This window comes from Marmota marmota, unplaced genomic scaffold (assembly GCF_001458135.2).
Source record: "Marmota marmota marmota unplaced genomic scaffold, marMar, whole genome shotgun sequence".
NCBI classification, from domain to species: domain Eukaryota; kingdom Metazoa; phylum Chordata; class Mammalia; order Rodentia; family Sciuridae; genus Marmota; species Marmota marmota.
Genome location: NW_026000164.1, coordinates 4,032,944 through 4,045,299, shown reverse-complemented (window position 1 = coordinate 4,045,299; position 12,356 = coordinate 4,032,944). Strand labels below are relative to the sequence as shown.

The 12,356-nt window shown below is 49.3% G+C and overlaps 1 protein-coding gene across 2 annotated transcripts; it reads left to right on the top strand.

The window, feature by feature from the left end:
* The first annotated feature begins 201 nt into the window (after window positions 1-201).
* Window positions 202-12,249, top strand: Znf783 (zinc finger protein 783). Of its 2 annotated transcripts, XM_015493724.2 has the most exons (6): window positions 206-947; window positions 1,035-1,161; window positions 1,314-1,442; window positions 7,036-7,164; window positions 8,204-8,314; window positions 9,341-12,249. In XM_015493724.2, the coding sequence occupies exons 1-6, from the start codon at window positions 570-572 to the stop codon at window positions 10,174-10,176; spliced, it is 1,710 nt and encodes a 569-aa protein (XP_015349210.1). In that variant the 5' UTR covers window positions 206-569; the 3' UTR covers window positions 10,177-12,249. The 2 variants fall into 2 exon arrangements, with proteins under 2 accessions (XP_048642705.1, XP_015349210.1); XM_048786748.1 differs by lacking the exon at window positions 7,036-7,164 and having other exon boundaries at window positions 202-947.
* The last annotated feature ends 107 nt before the right edge of the window (window positions 12,250-12,356 follow it).

Here is a 12,356-nt window from a genome sequence, read left to right as displayed (position 1 = left end):
AGCCACAACCCCAGCCCCTGTTATTTGTTATGTGAAATACATTACACTGTTTTTTTTACAAAAGATTGTCTCATCATTTTTCAAAATACTATTATGTAGACACTATTGTTCTAGATATTCTATTTTCTAGATGTGGAAATGAATTCTTTGGAAGGTGTTTTAAAAACCATGCCTAAAGTCAACCAATGTGTGGGTGTGGCTTGGGAGCTCCTTGCAGGGCTCATGTTCTTTCTCCCTGTGATAAGCCTTGCCCCTTCATTCTCAGGAATGAGATTGGGGAGTCACCTGAGATTGTTGATGCTTTCCTTCTTTGGCTGTTTTTCCTCCTGTTTACCACCTGCCAACACCCTGGTGCAGCCACCATCTCCAGTTACCAGAGCTGGACTCCTGCTTGATGTTCTGGCCTCCTATCTTCTCCACTTTTCCGCTCTTTGGCCAGCAGGATCCCAGATGGGGCTGCACTGGAGCAGGAGTCATTCTGAGTTTGGAGTTGGAAATTTTGATTGTATAATTTTGGTAATATCTCTCTTTTCTCTTATTTTGAGCAGATTCCAGGGCGGGACAAGCGAATGGAGGACCAGAGACCTCTAACACCTCCGTCGCCCCAGCCAGCTGCCGAGAAGAACTCATACCTCTACTCCACAGAGATCACGCTGTGGACAGTGGTGGCTGCTATTCAGGCCTTGGAGAAGAAGGTGGATTCCTGCCTGGCCCGCTTGCTGACTCTGGAGGGACGCACTGGGACAGCAGAGAAGAAGCTGGCTGATTGTGAGAAGACGGCCGTGGAGTTCGGCAACCAGCTGGAGGGCAAGTGGGCCATGCTGGGGACCCTGCTGCAGGAGTACGGGCTGCTGCAGCGGCGGCTGGAGAACGTGGAGAACCTGCTGCGCAACAGGAACTTCTGGATCCTTCGGCTGCCCCCTGGCAGCAAGGGGGAGGTCCCCAAGGTAGCCTTTGGGTGCCCTGGAGTGGGGAGCCCCCTGGGATGTGCCTGTAAGTGTGTGGGTGAGCGAGTGTGACACTTGTGGTTCCAGGTGCCAGTGACCTTTGATGATGTGGCCGTTTACTTCTCCCAGCCTGAGTGGGGCAAGCTGGAGGACTGGCAGAAGGAGCTCTACAAGCATGTGATGAGGGGCAACTATGAGACACTGGTCTCCCTGGGTAAGGATGTGTAGGGGTCTCTGGGCCTTTGTCCGAGGTTGGGCTCTTGCAGTCTGTCTTTGCTTTGCTTCTTTTACTTTGGACATCAGAGCCTCTCCATGGGTATATGGGACCCAGATCTTTACCCCATCCTGTCCCTGTTCTGTATGCAGATTATGCCATCTCCAAACCTGACATCCTCACCCGGATAGAGAGAGGAGAGGAGCCTTGTCCTGAAGACCAGCAAAGCAAGGAGAAGGGGACTGAGGAAGAGGCCGCATGTCCAAGGAGGCTGGACACTGGTAAGTGGGTACAAGAGGGAGTGACTGGGGCATAGTGGACCACAGGCTCACCTCCTAAGTGTCCAGATAATCTGAGAACTGGGAAGGGAGCACAGACCCTTATCCCAGAGTGGGCTGCTCTCCAAGGCCACCCCAGGTGGGGGCAGGTGGAAGACTTCTTTTTAGAGCCCTGTGGTTTCGGATCTGTAGGAGGGGTAGTCACAAAGGGAAATGTAGAGCATGGGAACGTTCTTGTACCGTGATAAATAGGGCTGATTATCACTGATGTGACAGTGCAGTGACATCACCATCACTTCTTGATGTTTTCCGTGCTGTCTGTGTCCACCTGCCCGTTTCTGCTCCCCAGCTTAGCCTGCATCAGGAAGCTGCTGTGGCACTAGGGTTCCTTTGTGAGAAGGAGGCTGGGGCTGGATCCTCCTATAGCCAGTCTCCAAAGGTGACACTGCCTATCAGAATCCTCTGGGGGACTCTTTTTTTCTTTTCTTTTTTGCAGTGCTGGTTATTGAACCTGGGGCCTGGTGCATGCCAGACAAGCACTCTACCACTGAGTCATGTCCCCAGCTCTGGGGAACATTTTTGAATATAAAAAACAAATAAATGAAAGCAGAGAGAACAAGACAGTAAACCTCCAAATTATTGCTGGGACCTAACATGATCTTGTTTCTTCAACATTTGCTTCATCTGTCTCTTTCCTTTTTGTACACACAGCCATGATACCATTTTTATACCCCTTCCCCTAAAAAACACAACAACAACTAATGATTGGTCCTTGTTCTCTTTCCCTCAACAATGTTTTCAGTAGGGTTTGGACCCTAATATCATAACCTAAAGTCCATGCATTGCATTTGATTTATAAGTGACTTTTTTTTTTTTCTTGGTGCTGGAGATCAAACCCAGGGCCTCTTGCATGGCAGTCTAGTGCTCTACCACTGAACTACATCCCCAGCCTGTTTCTTAAATCTATAAAAAGTCATCCCCCTTTTCAACAGCTTCATTGAGATATAATTTATACACCATAGAATTTCTCTATTAAAGCGTACAATTCAGTGGTTCTTGGTATATTAAGAGATGTGCAGCCATCACCACAATCTAACTTTAGAACTTTTGTGTCCGATCAAAAGAGACCCTTGGGGCTGGAGTTGTGGCTCCGTAGTAGTAGAGCACTTGCCTAGCATGTGTGAGGCACTGGGTTCGATTCTGAGGACCGCGTATAAATAAGTGAATAAAATAAATGTCCATCAACATCTAAAAAAAAAAAGAGAGACCTGTACCCATTAGTAGTCACTCCCTGCTGCCCTCCCCCCTGCCCAGACCCTCTCAGCCACTAGCCTGCCTTCTGCCTCTGTGGAATTTGCCTATTCTGATGTGTCACATAAATGTAATCATATAATATGACCCTTTGTGTCTGTCTTCTTTCACTGAGCATAATGTTTTCAAAGTTCATCCATGTTTTAGTCTGTGTGAGTGCTTCATTTCTCTTGTGACTGAATAATATTCCATTTTGTGGACATACCACACTTTGTTTAATCATTCATTAGCTGATAGACACCACCCATGCCATTTATTTTTTGTCATTTTATTGTCATTTATCTGTGTGTGTGTGTATGTGTTACAGTGGATCGTTCCCAGGACTTTGCATATACTAGGCAAGTTCTCTACACTGGGTTACACCCCCAGCCCTTTTAAAAAGTTTTAATTTTGAGACAGGGTCTCACAGGCCTCAAACTTACTATCCTCTTGCCTAACCCTCCCAAGCAGCTGGGATTACAGGTGTGCACCACTGTGTCTGGCTTATTTTACATCTTTTTAATGCTATTGTTTCCCACATTTTGGATTTGGTGTCATTAACATGGTCTCTTATTTCCTGCATTTCCTACAGATTGGGAGGTGGATTAGCAGTTTACGTAGACTCAGGTTCCGTGTTTTTGACAAGACTTCTTCAGAGGTGTTGCTGTGTGCCCCTTACTCCTGTGGGCCAGCAGGCGCTGGGGTCTGGTTGTCTTTTTTATTGAGATCATCAGCTTCATGCTTCTGTTATGAAATTCCTGACAGCTTTTCACCAGTGACTTTAATTAGCCATGGAGATTGCTGCCTGGCTTCATTATTTCATTAAGGGTAGCAAAATAGTGAAAGTGTCATTACTTCTGTTCTTAAAAGCTAAAGCTCTTTTGTGATGAATAGTTCCTCTAATTAATCCTTTTAGTTACCCTGAACTACAGTACAGAAGAGGCAGGATAGATGCTTCACTCTTTCCTACATCAGTTTTTTGAATGATGACTTTTCTGTCTTTGTAGCCTCCAAAGGCGGCCAAAGGCTTGGGCTTTTTGTTTTGTATTGTTTTCAAGTATTATGACTTCTCAGATTTTTAAATATTTTGTTTGTGCCAGTCCTTTGTAGCCATTATTTTCATATTTAAATTGTACCATCTTTGGCAAGTGGAATCGTTTTCAAGTTTTGCCCAGAGGTCATTTTAACATGACCTTGATGAGTTTCTGACACCTTAAGATACACGAGATTTGTTTTGTGTATTTCCTGCCCTGGGCCTGGAATCAGTTTCTCCGAGGATTTTCTGTTTTGTCTGGGGAAGAAACCCAGGGCCTCCACGTGCTGAGCAAGTGCTCTGCCACTGATGTCCACCCCAGCCCCTCGTCAAGAAGTTTTTATTGTTTTTAGTGAAGCATAGTATTTAGAGACCCTAGATGAGTGCTAGTTATGAATTTTAGGTGTTACTTCTGGGTGTTTTTTTCTGTTTATATCCCTGTTAACCATTTGTGTGGCTGTTTTTGTTCGTGTCTTATGTTTTTCTCTTGGAATGTTAGATAGACCTAGTTGATTTGCTGTCTCCATGAGGGCTGGAACTTTGCCTTATTCACTGACTATGTGCTGCCTGCTTACTGGTTTATTATAAAGGATACAGGTGAAGAGAGACAAAGGGTGAAACCTGGGGGAAGGGCACGGGGCTTTGACTCCCTCTCTGTTGTGCCACCATCCTGGGACCTGCATGTGTTTAGCTATCTGGAAGCCCTGAAAATATGCATTTGGGGGTGGGGTACTAGGGATTGAACTCAGGGGCACTTGACCACTGAGCTACATCCCCAGTCCTATTTTATATTTTGTTTAGAGACGGGGTCTCACTGAATTGCTTAGTACCTTGCTTTTGCTGAGGCTGGCTTTGAACTCTTGATCCTCCTGCCTCAGCCTCCTGAGCTGCTGGGATTACAGGTGGGTGCCACCATGCCTGGCAAAAATATGCATTTTTGAAAAGAAATGAGTTCATATAGACATTCCTGATTCAGATTTAATCTTTGATTTTATAAACTTGTATATCACTTTTTTAAAAATTTTACATTGTAATGTTACATTCCCACCTTTATTAGCATAATAACTTATTTGAGTCTTTTTATATCCGATCCCAACATTTTTGTAGTAGATTCTGTAGTATCTATAATTTCAAAATAATGTATCCAGTATTACTATTAATGTTTAGGCTTTTGTTTGCAAAATAAATAAGCCCTCTTTTAGGGAAATTATTAAAGTAAACTTGTGTCCTCTTGCCCTCTAATATGGGTCTCCATGCTCAGAACATTTGCATTTAAAAAAGAAAGAAAAGATTTGTACATTGCCAAACTTAACTCTAGGCACATCATTTTTATCGTTCTCTGGGTCTGTTTTTTCTGTCCCTAAGGAGCTGAGGGTCTGCCTGCACCAGGGACAGAAGTGTCACTGGCAAAATCCAGGTTATCTTGAAGAGGATGCAGCTCTCTCTCCTGCTGTGCTTTCAAAATAATAGCCTCTCCACCTCTCTTTGGGGCCTCTCTTTGCTTCCCTCACTTAGTGGAATGTGGGGGAGGGGCCTGGTGACCAGGGTACACATGGGTCTTCTGATGACCAGAGTGCATCTTGGGCACCCCTCTGCTTAGAGCACCACAGTGTGCAGCACTGCTCTGGCTCTGAGGGTGCTGTTCTTTTTTTTTTCGGTACCAGGGATTGAGCTCAGGGGCACTCGACCACTGAGCTACATCCCCAGCCCTGCTTTGTATTTTATTTAGAGACTGGGTCTCACTGAGTTGCTTAGGGCCTTGCTTTTGCTGAGGCTGGGTTTGAACTTGCCATCCTCCTGCCTCAGCCTCCTGAGCCGCTGGGATTGCAGGTGTGTGCCACTGCGCCCGGCTTAGTGCTGTTCTCTTGTTCACTCTGCATCCCCAAATCTGACTGCACCAGGATTTAGCTCTCCTTTCCACTGTCATTAAGTCACTTTCTATCCTTGGGGGTTTTTGAGAACTGTCAGGATTTCATATTTTGATTTGGACCTTTCTTTTTCTCACTCTTGAGGCTTGATCTTGCACAGCCTCACGTCCGTGATGCTTTGCCTGGTTTACGAGGATGGGCACTGGGTTTCTCTTTGTTCTAAGAAGGGTCCAAAGATGAGGTTTCGGATGACCCACTGACATTTCACTGTCCTGTTTGTCAGGCTTTCTATGGAAGCTGATGACTATTCTGTAGATAAAGTCTGCTGAACAATGTGACCAATTGGTATCCAAGGTCGTGCCCTTGTTCAAGAGGGGAATTGGTAGCAGCATTACCAGTTACAAATCCAGCTGAATTCTTCTTTTTCCCCTCTGATTACACTCAGTTGGTGTTAACCATTTGCCTTTGAAAAGAATGCCATTGGAGGGCAAGCAGACAGGCCCTGCTTGGGTTGCTTTTGTCTCTGAGGAACCTTTGTTCTCTGGATCCTGCAATTCCGGAACAGCCACTGTGGGTTCCGGGTGTGGAGGTGGAGCCTCTTTCCCGTGGTTCTGGATTGCCTGTGCACATCTGTGCTGTCTGATTGCTCACGGCACTCAGCACGCATGGCCTGGTGCTGTAGGCCTCCGGCTGAACTTGTGTTGGATGGTAGATTCATCAGCCTTCACCGTCAGCCTTTCACTCATCATGCATTTCATTCTCTTCATGGGTATTTTCCTTAAAAAAAAAAAAAAAAAAAGTAGAGTTCCATTTCTACTGGGAGGGGCACATGTGACATGTGCTCATTTGGGGGCTTGTGATTTGACAACTTCAGTGACGGCTGAGCTGTTGTGACTTGCTGGGAGGCAAGCCTCGACAGACATTTTGTGTAGACTTGAATAAGAGGACAAGTGTAGGGTGAAGCATTGTCTCAAAAGGGAATACTTCACTTTGGAAACTCGGGAACCTTCAGGGCCACATGTGCGGTGTATATTTTCTGCCATGCCTTTGGGCTCTCTGATGCTGTGGAGAGCGGGCTGGAGTGGGGGCCAGCAGCCACCATGATGGCTGGTGGAACAGACAATACTGTGTTTCCTCTCCCTACCCTAAACAGCAGCCCTCTGTCATGTCCTGGCTGCTAATCCTGTGTCAATTATCACACTATGCAGTCCTCCTGGACATGAGGCTCTAGAGGAGAATCTAGCGGCTGGATGACAGGTAAAGCCATCTCATCATCACACTCAGTGTTTGGTCTGATGTCCCAGGTCTCTGGGACTCTGCATTTACACACTTCCCAGACGGTCCCTGACCATCTGTTTGGGAGATCTCCATGTTGTGCTTAGTGTCACTGGTTTGCATTCCTTAGGTCTCCTTCCATATCCAGAGCAAGCCCCCAGCCCAGTCAGCCATGCCCAGGAGGAGCCCAAAGAAGGGCAGGCCCCTCAACACCAACAGAACGAAGAAGCAGGAGTGACCCCACCCAGGCTGGGCACTGGTGAGTGAGGGCAGCCAGGACAGCAACAAGAATGGTGTCTTCTGGCAGTGCATGAGTACCAAACACAAGCCGTGCTAGAAGTTCAGCAGGAAAGATAGCTGGGGATGTGACTGGGCTGAGCTGGACGGGCTCCTGGGAAAGGGGCTCCTGAGGTAGACCCTAAAAGAAGGTAGGTTTTGGATTTTCGGTGCAAGAAAATATCTGCATGGAGCTTTTGGGGAGGGATGTGGATTGAGCCTCTTGGGGCTTCTTCCAGTGGTCCTATCAACAAGGCAGTTTATGTCTCATGCCTAGCACAGTGCTGGGTGGCAGGCATGTTGTAGGTGTCAGTAAACATCCTCTTTCTGAAGACCTGCTGAGAACACTGGCTTTAGTCACCTCTCCCAAGTTCTGTTTGCTTCTGTTCACAGGCAGTTCCTGCCATCCTGAGCTGGAACTGTAACTCAGAGGACACTCAGCAGAGCATGTGGCCTCTAATCCCGAGAGTCGCTTTCTGTCTCAGCGCACACTGGCTCCTCTGGCTCCTCCTCCCTATTCTTCCTTCTTGCAGCTGGCCCAGCTTCAGTGTGTTGCCTTCTCCCCCGTGGTTTCTTTGTATTTCCCCCACTGAATGTGACCCTCTGCAGGTAGAAGTGAAATCCCTTCCTTCCTGTGTGCTCCTTCCTGGCCAGTGTATAAGTTTGGATTCAGCTCATGGAATCAGTCAGGTGGGACCTTCTCAGACAGAGGAGGACAGTATCCCTGCCCATCGAAGACCTGAGACTCTGCTCTGAGGCCTCCCCAAACCCTCTTTCCTTTTGAGGACCATCAGGGTGATAGTCAGTTGCAAAGGGACAAATTGTGAGCCTAAGTTTGCGGGGAGATTATGGTTGTGGCCTTCATATCTCTCTTCTTACCTCTGCAGTCAACTGGACTGAGGCCTGGGGGTCACTGTTCCTGGCAGGCCCTTGGGTATGGCCAGAGCCTGCTGAAGAGGTGGTCATGCCACTCTGCAAGAACCCCATGTCAGGAAAGCCCCATGGGATTCTCTGTCTTGCAGGACCTCCAGCAAACACCAGCATTTTGTCCTCAATTAAACAGGAGGGAGAATCTTCAGAGGGGGAGTCACCTGCTTCCCCTCCCAGGGACATCATGTCCAGTCTGGGGCCAGGTGAGTAAATAGGCAGCACCTGTCACCAAGGCAGAGCCTCACACAGCTCAGAGGGCCCTTTGGGAGTAGCAGGGGTCTGGGGATGAGACCTGGTGAAGGACTTCATCCTGAGGCTTCCCTCCTCCTTCCCTCCCCAGGTGTGACCCACAGGCCCAGTCAGCCTGTGGTCCTAGTCTTCCCCCTTGGTCTGGGCTGGCTGGGAATCCCCCGCTGGGAATAGGCTGCGGGCTACCAGGCTGTGGTCAAGGGTGACCAAAAGGATGTTCCGCTTTGATTCCAGCCTCTCAGCAACCCTGTGGAGTGACCCCGGCTTTCAGCCTTTATTTTATTTATAGATATGTGATGCTGAGAATCAAATCCAGTGCCTCACACATGCTAGGCAAACGCTTTGCCACTGAGCCCCAGCCCCAGCCCGAGAGTAAGCTTTTTGCTGTTATCCTGGTGGCTCTGGCCTCACTCAGTCCTGCCTGAGTCAGGGGATACCTGCACTGAGACCCAGGCAGGAATCATAGGCTGCCTTGCAGGGTGCTCTCTGCACACAGAAAGCAGGGATTGGCCCATTTGTTATATGGATGAGGGATTGTGTGAGGTTAATTCACTGGCCTCCTCCAGGCTGCTGGGGTCTCTCACCTCGTCCTGAGGTAATGGGGGCCCACGGGTTCCTTGTGCTTTACAGATCATAATTACTGACTTCAGAACTCTTAGGGTCCTGCCAACTCCTCTGCCATGGCCCAGGATCTCTCTTCCACCTTCCCACCTACCTATCTCCTACCATCTGTCTTCTGACCCCAGGGACTATCTGGCAGCTGTTTTTTTGTGGCTTACTTTCCTCTCTCCTGGTTCCCCAGCTCAGCCTCCAGGAGTGAGGAATAAGATAGCAAACAGGACTGAATGATGGGACAGGGCAGTGCCTGCTTGGTGAGGCCCCATGAGCAGGACCCCTTCCCATGTTGTGGGCCCTTGGAGGAGAAAGGATTCAGGGGAGGTGGGAGTAGGACTTGGAACCAACATAGATTCCTTTGCCAGGTGGTGGTGGCATGGCCATCAAGACAGAAGCTCAGTCTGAGGACGAGATGGTGCCTGAGCAGCTCCGCCTGGGGTCCCCAAGCCGGACCAAGTGTAGAACACCTAGAGGGCCTAGGAACAGGACTGGAGGCCCTAGGCGGCATCACGCCCAGGGGAGGCCAAGGGTGCGCACTGGGGAGCCTCGGCCACCAGGGGCCATTGGGGAGACACCCCGCGTACTCCCTCGCCGGCGGGAACGGACCTTCCCCTGCCCTGACTGTGGGCAGAGCTTCCGCTTGAAGATTAATTTGACAATCCATCAAAGGACTCACGTGGAGGAGGAGCACAGGGAAGCTCCCGGGGGCTCACCCACCAGATGGGGGGAAGGCCACTCTACGCTGGAGCCAGGGGAAGTGGTAGTGCCTGGCCCTGTCATCCGCTGGCTCCCCGAGGAGCCCGCGGGCCACCATTCCCTGGGAGGGCGTGCCTTCATGGGGCGGAGGCCCACAGCCACCAAGATTTACCACTGCAGTGAATGCCTGCGCTTTTTCCAGCAGCGGAAGAGCCTGCTGCTTCACCAGCGCCTGCACACAGGCAACAATCAGGGCTGGCCTGCCTGTCCCTACTGTGGCAAGGCCTTCCGCCGGCCCTCGGACCTCTTGCGTCACCAGCGTATCCACACTGGTGAGCGACCCTACCAGTGCCCCCAGTGTGGCCGGGCCTTCAACCGAAACCACCACCTGGCTGTGCACATGCAGACTCATGCCCGGCATCGGGTGGGCCTGCATTTCCCTGTGCCTTCTGCAGGCCAGGGGAGCTCACCCCCGCAGGGTCGCAGCCATGCAGAGGAGGGCTGACCAGGCAGGAGCCTGCAGGGCATCCTCTTGTCTTCCTGCATCCCTGGCAGGACCTGTGCTCTATCTCTTAGGGGCTTTCCCTTGTGCCTGATGCTGGTCCCTTATTCTGGGATGTCTTGGAGAGAGTTGTTTTTTTATTGTTTCCCTTATTCAAATGGAAAGCAGTGGCCCTTTTGATGATACCATATATATATGCGACAAGGTACCTCTACTTTCTCTTTCCTAAGGGTGTCACTCTGTGCTATCTTTTTCTACATTCTTGACCTGCAAAGGGTCCCTGAAGGCTTAAACAACACCAGTTTTTGGTGTAGCTTTTGACTGGTGCTACAGTCAAGATGATCAGAGACTGTGGTCCTTTCAGAATGGACCATAGAGACTTCAGGGACTGGGAGTGACTGCATAGAGGTCTGTCTGCGCTCCACATGAGAAAACAGCAGAGAGTACAGGACACAAGAGAAGGCACTCAAAATTTGCATTTTCTACTTTTGTTAGCTTGAGACTTTTTTTTCTTTGAATGAAGACTTTGTAATGTGTTTGTAAGCGTTGTGTGTAGTTGCAAAGAGGACCAGGAGCTCCTGAGGGCAGGAATTCTGCCACTTCCTTTGTGGGTCTGGCAGGGCAGGAAGAGGGTTTTGATGGGCAGAATTTGGCTGCTGTCTTAGAAGCAGAGCTTCTCTCCAGGTGTATGTTTCTGAGCTCCAAGTGACTCCCAGTCTTCCTACTCCTTCCCTCACAGGGCAGTCTCATCTGTTATTTACTTTTGATATCAGTTAAAAGAGGAAAGGAAATCAGGTGTGGATGGCCTCCCCTGCCAGATCTCAGGATTCATAGGTGTGCATGATCCATTGACTGGACCCAGAAGATGCCTTGAGGGTGCTGCAGAGTCTTGTGAGCCCAAGACCTTCCTCAAGGGGAAGACTGACTGGGGGAGGCTGGGGAGTCTGCCTGGACTCTCCAGGCCTCGTTTCTCCTGGTAAAGAATTTGGGGTCTGGTGCTGAGTAGGGCTAGGAGGTTGGGGAATCCTTCAGCCCCCTCTAGGCTCACATTCCTTGTCTGTCAAAGGGTAACAGCTCCAGTGCATCCCACCTCATCTAGGAGCTGTTGGCACTGAATTTAGAGACTGCACAAATAAGACGCTTGGTGATATTCTTAGTTTCAAGTTCAGGGCATCCTATTTTTTTTTTTTTCCCCAGTGATTTCCTGCTCAGGCAGAATCCCCTGGGAAGAGTGAGGGTTAGTGCCCTTGTACCAAAGCATTGGTCCATGACCTGTTTTTGATAGTATGCTATTGTCAGGCTGCACGGAGAAGTCTTGATGCCTAGTTTCTCATATTCCTTAATCACACCACCTTGGGTGCTGCCTACAGACCAATTGGCTGTGGGTTCTGGGTTCCTGGCAACTTCCTGTTGTCCTCACCCCTTTTCCAAAGTCCCGAATGGAGTTGGGGGCAGATGGTAACATTGCCATCATCCCTGGGAAAGGGGAAGGATAAAAGTCTGACAGGTTAGCCAAGATCCTGAAGAGGCACCACCTGTTTGAGCCTCCTGCTTGTCTGGAGCCCCACAAGTCAGAGACAAATGTCAGCAAGTGCGCAGGCAGGATGTGGTACAAGTGTGGCTGCTCAGCTTAACCCTCAGCTACAAGAGCTAGGCTCAGATATTCTGGTGGTGCCTCAGGGCTCAGAATTTTAAATTCTAAAATTTTAAATGCTAAATGCACTCTGTAAATACAAGCATTCAATTGCAAGGCTCAGGTGTTTTTCCCTTATTTTCAAAGCATTCAGTGCTCAGCTCTGGGCTAGGCATATTGGGTTTGCCTTGTCACTCAATAGGACGTGTTTAAAGAATGTTCCTTAGGTTGAAATGAACAGTGGAGGCTACAAGGTGCAGTAGCCCAGTGGTGCCCCACAATCAGGAGGTGGGAGCCCTGGTTGGGTCCCAGACTTACCCAGCTCTGGGCCTCAGCGTCCTCATTTGTGAAACAAAGAACTGGTTGGGTCTTAAGATTCCTTAACAACTGTGAAGGTGGCAGTCTCCTGCTTTAATCGGTGCTTAATAAACATGTTGGCATAATTGTGCACGTGACCTGGTTTCTTTTTTGTAGGAAGTGAGCGGACGCACTGGCCAGTCACAGCTGGCGACGCCCGTGGGTTGTCTGGCCCGGGTAAGGGCAGCCCCTG

What these genes read in the sequence shown, in the direction of transcription:
- Znf783 (XM_015493724.2), top strand. Translation starts at nt 570, where the DNA reads ATGGAGGACCAGAGACCTCTAACACCTCCGTCGCCCCAGCCAGCTGCC. An exon ending in GCAAGGGGGAGGTCCCCAAG is followed by an intron (nt 948 to 1,034) that starts GTAGCCTTTGGG and finishes TTGTGGTTCCAG; the next exon opens with GTGCCAGTGACCTTTGATGA. An exon ending in CATGTCCAGTCTGGGGCCAG is followed by an intron (nt 8,315 to 9,340) that starts GTGAGTAAATAG and finishes TTCCTTTGCCAG; the next exon opens with GTGGTGGTGGCATGGCCATC.